The sequence below is a fragment of the Glycine max genome, chromosome 10, assembly GCF_000004515.6.
Source record: "Glycine max cultivar Williams 82 chromosome 10, Glycine_max_v4.0, whole genome shotgun sequence".
Classification (NCBI taxonomy): domain Eukaryota; kingdom Viridiplantae; phylum Streptophyta; class Magnoliopsida; order Fabales; family Fabaceae; genus Glycine; species Glycine max.
The window spans coordinates 6733039-6751250 of record NC_038246.2 but is presented as its reverse complement, the minus strand read 5'-3'; the positions used below and the strand labels follow the sequence as shown (position 1 = coordinate 6751250).

Below are 18212 nucleotides of genomic sequence, written 5' to 3'. Positions count from 1 at the left end.
AAAAGATAGAGAGGTTCTGGAAATGTTGGCGGCAGAATAATTATGTCCATGAACTGAAGGATCAAATTTTCATTCAAGACAAGTGCTAGAAATGTTGTGGTCTTGTAGAGATGGCGATAAGGTATCCATTAATATCTCAAACAACGGTGGGACAAAAAAAAAAGAAAAATAATATCATAATTATTTCGGTTTCTTTTATAAGAGTCGATTAAATAAATAAATTAACTTAGGTAGTAACTTAAATTTATCTTATATTTACATATTTTTTTAAAACATTCTTAAAATTTAAGAGACAAGCTCTTTTTTTTCAAAATTATTTTATTTAGTTTAATTTTTTTAATCTCTCTCGTCAATAATTGGTTTTCTGTTGGAGTATTTTATACAAAAATCAATCAAAATGATTTTTTGCTTATGTGTTTTACACAAAAGTCATTCAGGTGCAAGATTAAGTGAAAAAATTCATTTGTTGTGATACAACCAACACTTGAAAATAAAGGTCTATAAATATAATAAATTTTGAAGAAAAGGAACATGAATCTAAGTGCAAGAACATTCATATTCTCCATGTAAAAGTCATTTGTATATTTTTTATATAGAAGCTCTTAAAATCACAATTCAATTTCTTTTGTGATATTTATTTTTTTCTAGAATGTTTGAAAGGTAATCTAATGATACCCTTTTTTCTAACAATTTCAAATCTAATAGCTCTAATATAAGTATAGATGGAGAGTAAATATAGACCATTCATCGGTATCCAAAATCTTAAAACCTAAATCTATTTTCTCATTTTTATCTCTTTCTTCTTTCACAACTATGTCAAAACCTTTTGACTTCACCATTTTTCTTTTTTGGTGTTGATGTCATTTCCAACCTCTCTAGGTCGAGAATTGAGAAACTAATTCGACTAAAACGTTTTTTTACTTTTCCTTCTTTGTTTCCCTTAAAAAAAAATTAGAAAAATCACGCCTTGGTGAAACCCTAGTTTGTTAGTTTTACACGATTTTTTGTCACCATAGTTATTATCTTGCAAAATCAAACATACTAATTATATCCCTTTATCTTTTGTATTTATTTCCTTTTTTCTCTCCCCTTGGCACATGTATGTTAGTGTGTATGTTATTGGGTATTTCATACTACATCTTTAGATGGGATTCAATCAAGGAGGGTTCGATGGGTGTAGAGTGAGAAGATTCCTCAATTTATCAACAAAATGAACCAAAAAAAGTCTTTTCACTATTACATTTGTGAGTTTTGAGTCTCTATAAGTATATTTGTTTTGCTTTGTTTTTTATATTTTCAAGTGTCTCATTATGCATTAAAATAGTGCTTCCGTGTTTTTTTTTTATTACGTGTGATGGAATTTAAATTATGCATATGTAACAATTATATTATTTTAAGAAAAAAGACTACTGAAAATATTTTTCTTTTTTTGTGCAATGATTGCATTTTTGCATTGTTTAGTACTGTCTCCGTTTCTTTTTATCCGTATTTTAAGGTTTTTAAGTAAAAATAAAGAAATGTAATAAATTTTCATGATCATAATAAAATAGTTATAAGATTTCTTATTTTATCTTTTTTTTATTTCTATTTCACAATAAAAACATATGTATAAATTAGTTAAAGATTAAATAAAAACTAAGGATATAATTGATAAAAGAATAATTAATGTTATTTTGAACTTAAAAAATGAAAGATATTTTTTTAAATAACAAAGATTAGTACATTATATATTAGAATGCATAAAACAAGTTTTGTGTTCTCTAAATAACAAAGACTAAAATGAAAAATTACTCTCATTAGTACATTATATATTAGAATGCATAAATTTGTAGTTCGGACTCATTCTTGACTATCTCATTGGTGCATTGTCCTATAAATTTGTTTCATAAGCATGTTACTCTTGAGTTTATCTTTAGAGTTGAGTGGTCTCTATTGTCCATTCTCTTAGAGAAGAAAATCAATGTGTTGATTTCTTAACAAAGATGGGGACAACATTCAATGTTATTTTTACTGATGTTAGTGACTCTCCATTTTGAATGTGATTTGTTATCGAGGATAGATGCCACAAGGCTTAAGTTTGTGTTGTGAAACATGTGTATTTTTCTTCTTTGGTTTTTGTTATCTTCAATTACTAGAAGAAATACACAATATTTATAGTTTTACATATATTTTTATAACCATGTTATTATTATAAAATATTTATCTATTTCATCGATAATTAATTTCTGTCAAAAAATTTGACTGACCACTAATATCACTCAAATCAATAACTTTTTTGGTATATAATACTGCATAATTTAAAGAGTATTCTTTTAATTAGATTCTCTCTTCACTTGTTGGAAAACATGTTTCTCTCATAATTATATTATTAGTCAAAAAAAATTATTGTCTCAACAACCTCAAGTTATCTTCATTTTATCTTTACTGGCATGATCTTGTTAGCTATTTATCTATTTTAATCTACTTTTTGTTTATTTCTATCTCTACACTGAATTTTAATAGTTTTTCTATTTCAATCAATAGTAAAAAATAACTTTATATCATAATTTAAATTACTACTATAAATCTAAAATATAATTTATATATTTAAAGATATTTGTTTATTATAAATTTAATTAATACTTATAATACAATTTACATATTAGAAACCATTTTTATTATGAATTTTAATCCTATAAAAATCATTTCTATTTTATTATGTATTAATTAAAATATTAATTTTTTGTACCTATAAGAATTCAACACGATATCAAAAATTTATATTTAAAAAAATTAGTTTTAGAAATTATAATGCTAATTAAAATTAAACCAAAAATTTGAATAAGAATTGAAATAAATAAAAATTTAAAAGAATGAATACAAATATAGACATAGAGACAGAAAAACATGTTTAAAGCTATTTATACAAAATATTGAATATTGTTATAATTTTTTTAAAAAAAATTGCAAAGTAGGGGTGATTGAATGTTTGTAAAGGTAAAGAAAAGGGTAAATTATAATTTGATTTTTTTTTAAATTTGTCGTCCCTATTTTTTATTTTTTTTGCGATTTTAGTCTTTAGGTTTTTAAAAATCTATAATTTTAGTTCATTATACAATTTTATATATGTTTATTTTTTTTAACATTTTAATTAGTTAGACTATATTTTAATTGTTAAATGTTAATGTTATTTTCCATTTCATCACAATTTACGTCATTCACAGTCAAGTTAAATCGAATCAAAATTGTGTATTTTTTTAAATTATGGATAAAAAATTAAATAAGACCAAAATTACAATATAAGCGAGAAGAAAAAAGGTTTAATTGAAAAAAGAGTTCCTCTATTCTTTGTATTTTACGGTTTCCTTAATTTTTAAGTCTTTCTATTTTTTTTAAATTGACTATTTGAATCTCTAGGAAAAATTAAAATTTTGAAAAATAAAAAGACTAGTGAATTAAAAATAGTGAATTTTGAAAGAAAAAAAAATAGAAAGACGGATGAATTAAAAGAGAGAGAAATCGATTTAGTAAAATAAAAAAAATATAGAGTAACTCTTTTCTCAAAGAAGCCCAAAACAAATAGATAGATGAATTTGCCGTTTATTTATTTATCCCTCTCTTAGCCATCGTTGTTCATAATCATTACACATCATAGGCTCTCTCTCTAGGGTTTGATCAGACTCAAGGTATGTTTTTTCCTTTTTTCATTCTGCTCCAATTTTTCTGGGTTTGCTTACTGTTTGATTTGATTTCCCTTTTTTCCTTTCTGCCGTTTGGAACATAATGGGAAAAAAGGGCATAGCTTTGTTCAGCAAGATTCTTCGTTTTCTATCAAACCTGCAACAAAAAATTATTGAAAATTCGATGTAAACCGTTGTTTTCTCCTCAAGTTTTCATGTTGCGGGTGCAACGGAGATTGAAAGTTTAACACTTTTACTTCAAATTGTTTGTTAACCGAAAGTTATAACAAAAAAACCACAATTAATTTTATCGCTTAGATTTGTTAATTTGTATGTTTCACATTGGTTTGGTCTTTTAAAACACATGAAAAAAGGATTGCTTGCTTGAGTGAATTGCTGGAGATGTTTGATTGTTTTGATGGGATGTGACTGTGGCTTGTTTTATGATGCATATATTTTCAATTTGTGGAACAAGGAGGAGTTTTCATTTCACTGCGTTGTTTTATTTTTTATATGAAAAACAGGGTTTAAGCCATGGGAAAAAGGAAGGCAAAGGCAAAGCCTCCTCCAAAGAAGCGAATGGATAAGCTCGATACCGTCTTCAGCTGCCCTTTCTGCAATCATGGCAGCAGCGTCGAATGCCGCCTGTAAGCACTTCTTGATTACTTGTAAAGGATGTGACCGTGTGTGTGTGATTTCAATATGCATCCAAACTCCAAAGACATTGATGCATATATTTCTGTAAAATCATTTGGGTACCTTCTGTTTTGCATGTTAGAGTACTTAGTTTGAAGCTCATTTTTGGGGTTCTTTTGGCAGTGACATGAAGAACTTGATAGGGGAAGCTATTTGCGGGATATGCCAAGAGAGCTTTAGCACTACCATCACAGGTTTATTTCTATGGGATGTGTTTGGCATTTGTGATATTGACTCTGAGTGAAGCAGTTAGTTCCAAGTGGTTTATCTTGGCTGGCAATGGATATTGAAATGGGAAAGAGCTAGTATATTTGGTGATATATAAAAAGCAACTAGACATAGATGATGTTCCCTTAATTCTTGTTTTTGACAATGCTTCTTAACTAAAATGAAATTACTGGGATGTGCTACCTAGCTTGACATTTTGAAAATGCAAAAAGAGAAGAAATGTTTACTCCTGCCAGGGATAAATTACCATTTTTTGTGGTGTTTGACAGAACATCAGGAATAAATTTATCTCGACTTCTCATGTTCTTGTTTGTGGCTATTTGAAAGAAAATTGAAAGTGTATTTCCCTTGTCATACTCAGGTTGAAAAAGAAATGTTTTGCTTTTTCATTGAAGAGATTTGAAAAGTCAGATATTGACAATTTTATATATCTGCTGATAGCATACATATTACAAATGTAGCTAATAATTATAATTATTCTTTTCTTGTGTTTGCAGCTTTATCAGAGCCAATAGACATGTAAGTTAAATCAATATGTTGTAAACATATCTCCATCTCTCTCTCTCTCTCTGTGTGTGTGGCATTCATGACTCAAGGAGCTTTTTTTCAACTATGCAGATACAGTGAGTGGATTGATGAATGTGAACTGGTAAACCACCCGGACGATGATGGTGCTGAGCACTGATGCTCAGATTCCTGTTCTTGTGGTTGTGAACGGATTAACTGGCCAATTTTATATCTTCAACCTGTAACTATGTCGGTTCCTGATGTGAGTGAGCACTGGTGCAACTATAAGATGCATGTAATAGCTTAGTTATGTAATAGCATGTGCAAGAACATGAGAATAATTGTCCTATTTAGATGAAGCCCCCTGGATTAGAAGCTAGTCTGTAATATCTAATACTATTATACTGTTTCTGTATGTGTGCGCTGGTTGCATATGTAAAGAGTGTGTTTTTCTTCTCCTTTGGAAGTGACTTGGGAGAAAGGGGTTAATATATAGCTTGATGATGGGCTTCAGTTTGGATTAACTAACATTTAAAATTTTCCCTACTCACCATTTTTCTGTTTGATATCCCATTTTGCTCCTGGTGGGGCAATACTATTTTAAAAATTGTTACAAATTATCAGACATTTTATAACATAAGATTAGCAATGCTAACTTGAAACTCAAGCATTTTTCAAGAGTCCTAAGTCAGATTCATTGGTGCCTCGCCAGATTCTCATGGGGGTATTGATGACAAATTAGCATTGGCAATACTTATTGCCTTGTTTATTACATAAGAAAATGGTAGGAAAAATATTGTTTTTTTCTTTGTTTGGGTACACACTAGAAGAAATGATTAAAATACAAATGGGATTCACACGTTTTATCCTTTCAAAATCCGAAGAAAAAAAGAGAGAAATGTTGTCTTATATGAATATAAATGATCAAAATGGCTTTATTTTTGTATGTTTTTTTATCAAGGTTATTTATGTTATTTTATATTTATACTTAACTTTTGTTATTTTTTATTAAACAATTTATCAAATCATCTCACTTTTCATTTTTTTCTCTTTCTTTCTTTTCAATTTCTTTTCTAAATTATACATTCCATAGAAATTTCATGGACAGATATTTAGACTACTGTTAATGCCATGGAATGGCATAATTTAATAATTTTTTCATAGATAAGTCAGCTGTTTTTTTTATATTATTATTAGAACAACATTTAAATTTAATATTATAGATATTTTAAGTGCCATTTTTTAATCAAAGTCGCAATAATAGATTATCCGCAAGAATCAAAGGCAAGTACCAAAAAATTTACAGCAATTGAGAGATCCTGTGTAACCAACTTTCAACTGAGATAAATTGAATTGCAACAACCACAATCATATTTAAATCACTCCAACATTAATCGTATCGGATGCCTATTGTAATGTCTAGATAGAAGTGGCCTTGTAACGAAAAAAATAAAACAAGGCACAATGCTGACTTTCGAAGATTCCGTTTCTTTTATCGAGTTATGATAGATTCTCATGAAGGGACACAAACATTTTATTACACAACCAATATTATGTGCCCTCCATACAAGTTTCTTACATTAGCATGATTAAGAAAATAAGAGTCAGGAGGACTGAATTGCTGCAACTTTGTGCTGATGATTCTATCACTCACTAATTGTTGGTGATCTTCCCAAGCAAGCCTCTAATGCAGCACAATCTTCCTGTGAGAATGAGCTATTCACAATGTCTTGACAAGGATAAAAAATCACCTTGTCTTGTTCCTAAGAAGAAAAAGTGAAAAAAAAGGAAAGGGATCAATCATGTCACATAATAGTCTCTTGTGTTGTCAACAACATAGTCATCATATGGTGAAGAAGTTAAGCCGTATTGATAAGGTGCATTTAGTTGTAGAGCAACTCTGTTAGAAGCTGAATAAACACCACCTCCTATGCCAAGCTTGGTTCTACCTTTAGCAGAGAGGCTTCCAATGTGCTTCTGCAGACCAGCAACTGAATCACTTGTTACTACTATCTTTGCCTTGGAGCTCTTCTTCCCGTCGACGAGCTTTAGTTCCAACCGGTATAAGGCGCGCGCATCGCACTTGCTGATTTCATACTCGTAAAGGTGCCACTCAAAAAGGTTCAAAGGTTGAGGATCCATGTAATAGGATCTCTTCAGCCCTCCAAACTCGTTCATCACTTGCTTTCTAGACTCGTGCCACCCTCGCCCGCTGTAATCCGGCAGTGACCTCTGCTTTCTGTTTCCACTCTCAAATGCCCTTCTAGGCTTATCAAAGAAAAGCCACTCCCTAATAGTCTCACCCTCAAGAACACAAGTATCAAAGAGCTCTGCAATCAAATGGAAATTGTTTTAATTACATAAAGAAAATGAAAAGCAATATTCTCAACTGTTAAATTTCACAGGGTCTAACTAATCAAAAATCATGTCAGGCATGACTTTTAAGGTAATTATTGCAAAACTCAACAAACTTATCATACCTGACGGATTTTAATTGATTGACAATGTAAAAACTCTAAACATTGTCAGGACATAGTGTTCTAATCAAATTTTATAAGGAGGAATTATAGTGTTCGAATTTTATAAGGAGGCATCAAATTTCAAGGTATTCCGTAGTCACTCTTTAAAACAATCATTACAAAAATCAATGATTGGATGGCAGACTTAATAGTGTTCTAATAAAATTTTATAAGGAGGCATCAAATTCAAATTACCAGGTGCATTCCATGGAGATTTTGCAGTTGCTGCTCCCTCACATTCTGGGATTCCAACAACTTTTCCTTGTGCCTTAGCACCAAGAGCAGCAAAAAGTAAATTATCCTTGAGTCCAATTCCCCCAGGTCTTAGAACTGGGGTCATGCCTGGTGGTCCTTCGTTTAAAGCTAGAGTGGCGTGAAAGCTACTGCAATAGTCTTGACACCAGTCCAAGCCTTGAACAGGTCTTGGACAGTCCCAAAGCGCGCATTTTGGGCCTAAGAAAGCAGAAGGAGGAGGGCACACACTTGGAAGATAGCTAGATATGTGAGGAACACCACCTTCCTCACAAAAACCTGTACCGGCATAGAAGCTGTGATCCAAGTCCTTGATATCAAATTGGTGATACTCTAAAGCAGTTCCATCCAAGTTATTTGCTGCTATGTTGGGAACTCCTACAGTGGAGTGTTTGCATTCTTTAAGTAATCGGAATTCCTGTTGATGTTGGCCCTGATTTACAGTTAAACCAAGAAATTCATTACAATTTGCTGTCATATCCAAATTGCTGACAGGCATTGAAATGATGATTAAAACTATAATGCATAAGAACTAAAATTGGTCTTTGAGTGGGGAGAAATTTAGTATTAATCCTAAGATTCTACTAACAGGATTAAACCATCAAAGCCATACATGGAAGATTAAAAAAATACAGTAAAGAAAAAGCTTACCATACATGGAAGATTAAAAAAATACATTAAAGAAAAAGCTTACCACACATGAAAGATAATATATCAAGTAACAATCTTTTTCATTAGAAGATATGAATCATTCTGAAGCATTCATTCTACATAGGAATTGAAATAGGGCACCCAACAACAAGAGAGAAGCTTCAAAATCAATAATTGTAGAGCCACGGAAAGGAAAAAAATGAAAAAAGGCACAAAATAGATTAACTATGGTAAAAATGGATGAATAATCCCCCAAAATAAAAAGGGCACACACCTCTTGGACTATCACCTTAGCCCCAGCCTGCATAATCTGATCATTAGGTTCAGACTTAGGTGCAACTAATGGACTAGTGGCATCATCTTCCTCCTCGCAGAGCTGCAATAGCCTATAGACATCGGTTGAGAATGAACCAAGACTACCACCCTATAGTCAGCCATAAATACTGTAAGAATTATTTATGTTTTGTGTCGTCTTATCAGACCACACAAAATACTCTTATTTATAATGGAGGAGGTTTACAAAATAAGGAAACTAAATAATGAGTAATAAGGGAAATAATTCCATACTAAATTGTTGTAATCAAAACATATCAAATCGTATATTTCACAAATACAACTACACAAATGGAAATATTGTCATTCAAAGTTCACACGTGTTCACCACAAACTCACAACAAAGTCTGCAAGTTACAATCAAGGAGATGTACATGTACTACATGAGCTAGCTAGCTTACTTGCTGCAAAGAGGAAGCAGGAGATGTCTCGTTAAGCTCGGCCTTCCACTCGCGAAGCATCTGATGGACTTGCTCCTCGAGAAGTGCAGCATCGATAGTACGGCTCTCCTTTCGGGCAAACTGCAGATCCAAGAACATCACCTGCAGGTCATCAACATGGTTCCTTGCCTTGTCCTTAAAGAGCCTGTGTGATGCTGACTTGCAGCTGCTCTTGGAAATTTTCTTCATCACAAATGAACTTCAAGTCCTGTCTACAAGACTGAGTTTCAGTTCACCACAAATAAAAACTCGGAAAAAGAGAGATAAAACGTTTATGATGCAAACAACTTCCAGACAAGTTTATCATGATCATTGTCATTGATCATGAGCATATTCCAGCTCACCCTCCACCCCAAAAGTCCAGAGATTCTAAAACCAATATTCCAACATCCCCATCAGAAAATTAAGTCAAATCATAGTAAAAGATTCACCCCATTTTCAATTAATTAACTAAAAAAAAACAGAATCATAAATAAAGATAAAAATAATCAAATTATTTTGAAGCAAAGTAACTTTAAAAAAATGAAACAAGAAAAATAAATAAAAAAGATTAACTAAAGCCAATCAAAAGCATTGAACATAACTAAGACACTGGAAAGCAAAACCAACCAAAGTCATGATCACAGTTTTCACCCAAGAGATCCGATTTATAAAGAAAAAAAAGAAGAAGAAGCCATGCATGCTCACCTGAGACTCCAAATTTGGCATTAAAGACACAATGTTCAATGCTCTCTCTTGCTTCAGAAAAAGATTTAAGGTGAGAAGGTCATATAAAGAGAGATGGAAAGGGAGAAGAGAGAGAAAATGCTTCTCTCAACTGAAGAATATATGTTGTTGGATAAATAAATATTAAAAAAATGTACCCAATGTCTTACCCGAAATAACGGTTATAACCTCCTTCATTATTTTCTTTGTAATTTCAATAGTTACAAAGGAAAAACATTTATAATGTTTTCTATTGTTGAGTTGGGTTGAAAAATATAATTGGTTTCTTATATGTAATATTAATATGGAGAGAATCATAATAAAATCTACTGTTATATTAATGTTGTTTACATATTGTTTTCATGTTATATGTCTTGTATCTTGCAATTTTACTAATTAGTTTAGGCTTGACAGTAATTTGGGGCCAAATGTTCATATTATCAATGATAAATATTATATTACATATATTTAAAAAATTATTAACAAGTAAAACACTATCAATTATCACCAAAATAAATAAAGCAAAAAGAGGTATAAAATTAATATATTATAAAATTTGCATTGTAAAATTAAAGAAATACTTTTCAAAGACAAAGTATTTTTTTTCTTGGAATATAGGATGTCGTTGTCTCATAACTACCCTAATATTGTGCCTTCTCGAATATAGATCACATAGAGCCATAGATCACCAGAGTGGTCCTTCAATTGAGTGTTACCAAGTTGAGAATTTGTTGTTAACTTTTCTTCTTCTCAACAAAAGGAATTATATATATATAAAGAAAATGCTTTATTGTCTTAGTCATGACAAACAAATGTAACAATATAAACCAAACTTTTTCTTATATGTATAATAAGAATAAAAAGGTTCATACTTCAAAGCTGATTTTTGTCTAATTTGTGAAGAAGAAATAAACTCATGAAACACGTTTTTTCCTTTTACTTCTTTATTCAATTTTCCCCATTGGTTTTACAAAATAAATTTTGGCAACAATTTGATGGCGGTTCAATCAAAACACTGCTCCAAAAGGGATTCCTTTTACTTCTTTATTCAATTTTCCCCATTGGTTTTACAAAATAAATTATGGCAACAATTTGATGGCGGTTCAATCAAAACACTGCTCCAAAAGGGAGAGAAGAAATGGAGGAAATAATAGAAACTGTACAAGAAAAAAAAAAGTGATTCCTCTTTGCTTGCCAAATAGTACAAATTAAGATGAAAATTTTCTTTTGGATGAATAGGTGAAAGAAATCAGGGTAAGGAAGGAATAAAGTACTCTTCCACTACCGTTCAACATATTCCTGTTTTGATGCCTCTCTTAATGGAAGAGCTTTATAGGAGGAGGCTGCTGAATAGATATCACATCCACCTGCATCCCATGATTAATCATTCGGACCATCCACATGTCATGCCCACAACCCTCTATTTTCCCATAGGAAACATAGAAAAGGGTATATAGTGGGGTTGGTAGTTGTGCTCCAAATCAACTAACCATTGTCACTACTAAACTTGATAATAACTTGAATTGCTTCACTATTTTAGCCAACCAAAATGGTTACCATCATCTCAAACACATCATTGCTTACCAAGGGAATCTAGGTCAGCTAATTGAACAAAATATATGAATTATTGTAAATCTTCAATACTTGTTTTTTATTTCTATAGATAAAAAAAAAACATTGTCTGCAATAGATTCCATGACCATGATTAAATGAATAAGGACATGAGGTCCTTGTCACTCTGCAATGCAGATCAATTGGAGCATGTTTGAGCATCCAGTGACTGGCCTCCAAAGTATGTTTTGCAAACAGATCAAAAAATAGGAACGTGTGCCACCACAGGTTGAATGGGAATCCAAACAGGCATTTGGTCGTTCGTGGAAAGAGAAAGTGAATACATGAAAAACAATAACAAATGGACTTGAGAAGGCAAAGGGTGAGATGACACATTTCTACTCAGCTGATAGCGTCACCTCTTAAACGCTAAGAATTACATTGTACAATCTCTGCAAATTATATTGGGCAACACAATTTCAATCTGAGAGTTATCCTTAATACAAGAGAATGTGAAATCTGAAACTAAAAGCCAATGAATGTGTAAAAAATAGGCTCTTCTTGAAGAGACCCTCATAAATCAGAAATGAAGCCTGAATGTGTAAAAAATAGGCTCTTCTTGAAGAGACCCTCATAAATCAGAAATGAAGCCTGAATTACATTCATCCCAAAGATGAATGTTAAAAAATATGATAAATAATTATACTACTCTTCATCAGCTCAAGCAGTTTTCTCTGCCTTTCCAATTTCTGTATTACCATTTCTGAAGTTTAGTATGCCAATCAATCCTCGTCCCCTCGCCATCTGTTCCAGTTCTTGAATTCTATGCTTAAGAAGTTCTACTTCTTCTGCCAAGTTTTCATTTTTTTGCTTCACGTCCTAAAGAAGAATAAACAATGGTTGGAGAAGGTTAAATATGAAACCTTGTCTATTAAATAACTTTTCTCAGTTAGCCTGAATTGAGAACCAATGACAGTGAATATACAGAGTTGTTCAGTGTAGTTTTATATATTCTAGAGCAAAAAGAAGGACAAATTGCTGTGAATTATTAAAACAAACCATTTTTCCTTAACAGTTTCAACAAAATCCCAGTTCGAATAGCCAAAATTAATCTACCAGGCCTAAAGTCAATCCTCAATCTTGTAACAATATCTAACACAAAACACATTGAAAAAAGCCTTGAGATTGTCCTATTGCAGCTTTTTACACAAAAGTTTCTACTACGAGCCACTTGTAGATTTATGTTTTCATTCTCAAATTTAGTAATTAGTATGACTCTGTATGACAGTCAATTTAACCATTCCAAATAGAATTTTTAAAACAAAACATATACATCACAAAGCATTAAATGCAAACTTTGGACAACAATAATGTAATTAGGAATTGATGACACCAACTGAGAAATATAAGGATTGAATCAATCAAAAGCTGAAGAAGTTAGGAATTGTGTCTCTTGATATCTTAAAATACGAAGCCATATCAGTGTCATCAATGGCGAATGGGCGAACATGGTGTGTTAAGAACCCACGTTAGACAATGGAAGAAAGGAAAGAAAGATGCAATTTCTTGATTGTATAAGAACAAAAAATAGGAGAGATAACTTTCCTCCAAGGGTTTCCCCTTCACAAAGGATTTCTCCTTTCACAAAAAGCTAATGCTCAATTTACAAAATGATACAGAACTGAATCCCCCTTTCCCCTTACATCCTCCTATCTATTTATTATTTAACTCACTAACCCCCTAACTAATTAATCAGTATCCTAACTGTCTTAACTAACTCCCCTTTCTCATAGTCCTAACATGGCGGAAGGCCAAAATTTCGCCATATAAGCACGCCATTGTGGGCCTCCCTTCACAAATTGTCTATGGCGGTTGGCAAAAAATCCGCCACACCATTCTGCCATGGCGGTGCCATGGCAGCTATTTAACAACTCTGAGGCCATATGCATCATAACCTATCATAGCCTCCGTTCAGCTGCTCTAGAAATTAACTTTTAATTCACAAAGTGATACTAGGCAAACAGTTTAGCTGTTTCTACCCAGGGTATATAAGTAAAGTTGTAAAGTAGACAGTTAGGTTTGAACTAGAAGCATTTTGTTATTTATTTATCTGAAAGATTAATGATTATTATAAGTTAAAAATAAAGATGACAATACATGAGCTGCCAGATGTTTTTTGAATCTTCGGCATAAAGTGGAAATAATGCTCCAGAAATAGTAGTAATACTAAACAAAATTATTCATGTATTCAATTTTGTCAAGTTGTTTCAGTAAAAAAAAAACGTGAATATACATATAAACATCCCTTGTATCCGAACATGGGAGCATGATACTTGATAAGAAAGTTAAAGTTAGGCGGAAATAACATATAAACAAAAGAATAAAGTAAATTTGAAAACAAGGGCTGAAAGAAATAAACAACCAAAATTGAAAGAAAAAGAAAACTTGACAGATTTGAAACCAAAGGAAACATATATAAATATATAATGTTAAAGTTATTAGCACCATATGATTTATTTTGAAATTACCTGCAGCTCTTGCTTTCGTTGCTCCTCCTTTCTTGCCTCAGATCTAGCACTTCTTTGTACCTCAAAGATCAAGAGAACTCCTGCAACCTATGAGTATAGCATACAAATTATTTTGGTGCAAACATGTAATGTATACATAATAATTTACATTCTCATGTCATGTATTTGAGAGTTAGTAATAAATTCCCAACAACAGGATCTCTTTTTCTATGAATAACTTCAATGAAATCTTTCAATTTCTTATTTTACTATGTTCAACTCTACGTATTCCTCTATCCGTAGCGTAAATTGAATGTACAAAAATGGCTATAACAGAGTTTCTGTTATTCATATTAACAACTACTCTAGGAGGAATGTTTTTAATGTGGCGTTAACGATTTAATAACTATCTTTGTAGCTCTAGAATGTTTCAGTTTATGTTCGTTTCTTACTATTTGGATATACCAAGAAATATGTACAGTCTAATGAGGCTACTACGAAATATTTACTCATGGGTGGGGCAAGCTCTTCTATTCTGGTTCATGGTTTCTCTAGGCTATATGGTTCATCCTGGGAGGAGAGATGGAGCTTCAAGAAAGAAATAGTGACCGGTCTTATCAATCAATACACAAATGTACAATTCCCCAGGAATTTTAATTGCACATGACTATGCAGGGCATATATCATATTCGACCTGTAAAAAGGGGCTATAAGGTGGGTTCAGTGGTGAAGGGAGAGTGGGAGAGGCCATAGGTTTAAATCCTCCCATTAACAAATACTAACAACTAGGAGATATAAAGTGAGTTGCAAGATTAAGGCAAAAGGAAGAAGGGAAAGGCCACAGGTTCCATTCCCTCTACTGACAAAACTAACATTCTAACAAAGACTGACAAGCAAGAAATATGAGGAGAGTTAGATGGTTAAGGAAGAAGGAAAAGGTCACATGTTCGATCCCCCTCTAACAAACTAACATTCTAACAAAACTAACATTTGTCAATAAATAAATAAATACTAACTGAGTAACAACAAACATTTGGCGATGAAAAAAGAAAATAGAATGAAGTTGGTTGGTTACCGAGAAGACGAAGAGTTCTCCGATAAGGTCAACGGCGGCTTGAACGGCCTTTTCCTCGTTCAAGGGGCGAATCTCAACGTCTGTGGCGTGGCCGTAAATGCGCCTTTGCATCTTAGTCGTGATTTGATGATTAGACTGAAACATACCCCCAACAAAAAAATTATTAACAATTTGCAGTGATGAGAGAGTTAAAAAATGAAGAAAGAAAAGGGAAAAGGGGTACATCACATCACCTGAGCCATTCTAACGATGAGTTCGCGGAATCTGGGGTGAAGAGCGGCCTGCTGCTTCAGTCTGCTCGCCACGGGTTTGCTTAGGGTTTTCACGGCCAGCGTTCCCAGCTTCAGCAGTGGCAGCACCATCCTTATTCTTCTTCTTAGATCTTAATCGATTCAAATCAAATGCCAAATACTAATATTATTATTGTTATTCTTGATGAACACACAAGCTGAAGTCAATAGGTATTGAAAAGGGGAAATATTACTGCATCTTCCACGAAATTGATATCATTAATTCATTATATTGCCTTGCCTTAGGTTGGTTGTTCCCACAAACAAACTCCGTTGTCGACAATATAATTGACTTCCCATCTGTTGGGACGCTTTTTTTTTTCTCTTTTGTTTCCATTGATTTGCTTTTCCCTCACTATGTGCATAAATGTTAAATAGTTATTTTTGTTTTAAATTTTTAAATTTATAAAATGCTGATAAATTTATATTTGAAAGATGGAAAAATTTTAATCTTCAAAAATGATAAAAATGTGATAAATTTATTCTTTGGTTAACTTTAGGATGTTAGTGTTGATGAAAGAGCATATATAGCATAAAGGGACGAAAATGTTACAAAAATAGTTGTCAACATGTTTTTTGAATAAATTAAATCAAAATATCAAATAAGTTATTATTAGACAAAAATATCTATAATTAGACTAAAATGTTAGTAATTTTTTTTATTGAATTAAAATGTCAATAATTTTATTTTACCAAATGTCAGTACATTTTCATTAGACTAATTTGTCAAACTCCAAATTGTATTTCATTTAAAGTTAAAATATAATTTAATCGTCATTTTCACCTTTTGAATCATTGCAATCATAATATTACAATAAATACTTAAAAAAATAGGAAAACAAATATAAATTAGAACAACACATGATAATAAACATAATATTGATTAATAAACATAATATGTTTGTTGTTATGAAATTTCTTATGTGATAATACTTTATCCAAAATATGATACTCAAACAAAAATGTGCAGTCATTAAGTTAATTCTTACAAAAAAATAAGATCCAACTTGATTTTGTCACTACCTAATATTATCGTAATGGAAAATTTTCAAAATAAACATTCTATCAATGTACAAAAATAATCATTGTAACAGTGTACCAATCATTACAAATTTATTCAAATTATAATAATTAGTTAGAATCTACTATGAACAAAAGACAAACATATCTCATATTTCACTTCTTCAAATTTTGGCAGCGAAACAACCCTAGTGTGGGTATAAAGCTCATGTAATTCAGTTGGTTCATCCTATGAGATGGTACATCTAGAAATATAATTGGAATTGATGCTGAAGGCCTAACTGGAGGTGGGCTAAACCCAGTTGACAATGAAGAATGTATGAAGCTTGTTTCCTACAATAATTATAAATAGTGACTAATTATACATAATATAATTTAACAATAAGTAATCAATTATATGTAAAAGTCGCAGTTTCAGCATTAAGAGTTTCAGTACTTTCAAAATTAGCTGGAGGTTATTCAACTTGTAGGCAACAATAAAAATAATTAATCAAATTTTAAAAAATATGTTACTGGTGTTGTGGTGATTGCATTTGAGTTATAATGTTTGTTAAAGTAATTATGTTTATCAATAAATATTATATTTATTATTATTTTTGTTCTAACTTATGTTTGTTTTCCTATTTTTTAAGTGTTTATTGTAATGTTATGCTTGCAACGATCAAAAAAGAGAAGATGCAGATTAAATTATGGGTAAATAGTCATTTTCACCCCTGAATGTGTAAAACGCTAACAAATTCGTCCTCGAAAGATAGAAATTCAAATTTTAGTCCCTAAAAGTGGAAAAAAATATGATAAATTCATTCATCTGTTAACTTTCGTCTGTTATCGTTATTAAAAGAACATATGTGGTATAGAGGAACGAACATGTCACAAAAATGATTGTCAACATGGTTGCTGAATAAATTAGACCAAAATGTTAGTAAGTTTCCACTAGTCCAAAATGTTAGTAAGTTTCCATTGAACTAATTTGTTAGACCCTAAATTTCGTTTCATGGTAAAATATAATTTAATCTTCATCTTGCTTCCCTTTTTTTATCGTTACAAGCATAACATCATAATAACCACTTAAAAAAATAGAGAAGCAAGCATAAGTTATAATAAACACAATAATAAGCATAATATTGATTAATAAACATAATTTGTCTGTTGCTCTGAAATTTTTACTGTGACAACATTAGGTAGTGACAAAATTAAGTTGTGTCTTTTTTTTAAGATTAACTTAATGACTGCACATTTTTGTTTGAGTCTCATATTTTGAGTAAGGTATTGTCACATTAGAAATTTCAGAACAATAGATAGATTATGCTTATTAATCAATATTATGTTTATTATTATATTTGTTCTAACTTATATTTGTTTTCCTATTTTTTAAGTGATTATTGTAATGTTATGCTTGCAATGATAAAAAAAAAGGAGGGGTAAAGATTAAATTATATTTTACCCGTAAATGAAACAAAATTTGGGATCCGACAAATTAGTCCATGGAAACTTACTAACATTTTGGTGCAATGGAAACTTACTCACATTTTGGTCTAATCTATTCAGTAATCATGTTGCTAATGATTTTTGTGATATTTTTATCAATCTGTGCCACATAGGTTCTTTCATTAACTGTAACGGACGAAAGTTAACGAATGGATGGACTTGTCACACTTTTTTCACTTTCGGGAACTCAAATTTGAATTTTCATCTTTCGAGAATGAATTTGTTAGCGCTCTACACATTCAAGGGCAAAAATGATTATTTACTCTTAAATTATATCTTACCCTTATATGA

The 18212-nt window shown here is 31.4% G+C and overlaps 3 protein-coding genes across 9 annotated transcripts; 1 reads left to right on the top strand and 2 right to left on the bottom strand.

Moving 5' to 3' along the window:
* The first annotated feature begins 3532 nt into the window (after nucleotides 1-3532).
* On the top strand, nucleotides 3533-5614 carry LOC100778262 (transcription elongation factor 1 homolog). The gene is made up of 5 exons (XM_003535366.4): nucleotides 3533-3665; nucleotides 4184-4306; nucleotides 4479-4549; nucleotides 5081-5102; nucleotides 5202-5614. The coding sequence occupies exons 2-5, from the start codon at nucleotides 4194-4196 to the stop codon at nucleotides 5266-5268; spliced, it is 273 nt and encodes a 90-aa protein (XP_003535414.1). The 5' UTR covers nucleotides 3533-3665; nucleotides 4184-4193; the 3' UTR covers nucleotides 5269-5614.
* Nucleotides 5615-6562: 948 nt separating this feature from the next.
* On the bottom strand, nucleotides 6563-10190 carry LOC100820163 (transcription factor VOZ1). Of its 7 annotated transcripts, XM_041005675.1 has the most exons (6): nucleotides 9973-10190; nucleotides 9247-9497; nucleotides 8787-8936; nucleotides 7805-8294; nucleotides 7040-7420; nucleotides 6563-6853 (listed from the first exon to the last, which is right to left on the bottom strand). In XM_041005675.1, the coding sequence occupies exons 2-6, from the start codon at nucleotides 9472-9474 to the stop codon at nucleotides 6807-6809; spliced, it is 1296 nt and encodes a 431-aa protein (XP_040861609.1). In that variant the 5' UTR covers nucleotides 9475-9497; nucleotides 9973-10190; the 3' UTR covers nucleotides 6563-6806. The 7 variants fall into 7 exon arrangements, with proteins under 7 accessions (XP_040861609.1, XP_006588832.1, XP_006588833.1 ...); XM_006588769.3 differs by having other exon boundaries at nucleotides 6563-7420; nucleotides 9973-10174; XM_006588770.3 differs by having other exon boundaries at nucleotides 6563-7420; nucleotides 9247-9493; nucleotides 9973-10174.
* Nucleotides 10191-11908: 1718 nt separating this feature from the next.
* Nucleotides 11909-15761, bottom strand: LOC100817281 (OPA3-like protein). The gene is made up of 4 exons (XM_003535354.5): nucleotides 15357-15761; nucleotides 15124-15258; nucleotides 14070-14156; nucleotides 11909-12420 (listed from the first exon to the last, which is right to left on the bottom strand). The coding sequence occupies exons 1-4, from the start codon at nucleotides 15483-15485 to the stop codon at nucleotides 12262-12264; spliced, it is 510 nt and encodes a 169-aa protein (XP_003535402.1). The 5' UTR covers nucleotides 15486-15761; the 3' UTR covers nucleotides 11909-12261.
* Between the last annotated feature and the right edge of the window lie 2451 nt (nucleotides 15762-18212).

What these genes read in the sequence shown, in the direction of transcription:
- LOC100778262 (XM_003535366.4), top strand. Translation starts at nt 4,194, where the DNA reads ATGGGAAAAAGGAAGGCAAAGGCAAAGCCTCCTCCAAAGAAGCGAATG. An exon ending in CTTTAGCACTACCATCACAG is followed by an intron (nt 4,550 to 5,080) that starts GTTTATTTCTAT and finishes TTGTGTTTGCAG; the next exon opens with CTTTATCAGAGCCAATAGAC. An exon ending in TTATCAGAGCCAATAGACAT is followed by an intron (nt 5,103 to 5,201) that starts GTAAGTTAAATC and finishes TCAACTATGCAG; the next exon opens with ATACAGTGAGTGGATTGATG.
- LOC100820163 (XM_006588769.3), bottom strand. Translation starts at nt 9,474, where the DNA reads ATGAAGAAAATTTCCAAGAGCAGCTGCAAGTCAGCATCACACAGGCTC. An exon ending in CTGCTTCCTCTTTGCAGCAA is followed by an intron (nt 8,937 to 9,246) that starts GTAAGCTAGCTA and finishes GGCTGACTATAG; the next exon opens with GGTGGTAGTCTTGGTTCATT. An exon ending in ATCTCCATGGAATGCACCTG is followed by an intron (nt 7,421 to 7,804) that starts GTAATTTGAATT and finishes ATTTGATTGCAG; the next exon opens with AGCTCTTTGATACTTGTGTT.
- LOC100817281 (XM_003535354.5), bottom strand. Translation starts at nt 15,485, where the DNA reads ATGGTGCTGCCACTGCTGAAGCTGGGAACGCTGGCCGTGAAAACCCTA. An exon ending in TCATCGTTAGAATGGCTCAG is followed by an intron (nt 15,259 to 15,356) that starts GTGATGTGATGT and finishes GGTATGTTTCAG; the next exon opens with TCTAATCATCAAATCACGAC. An exon ending in AACGAAAGCAAGAGCTGCAG is followed by an intron (nt 12,421 to 14,069) that starts GTAATTTCAAAA and finishes ATTCTTCTTTAG; the next exon opens with GACGTGAAGCAAAAAAATGA.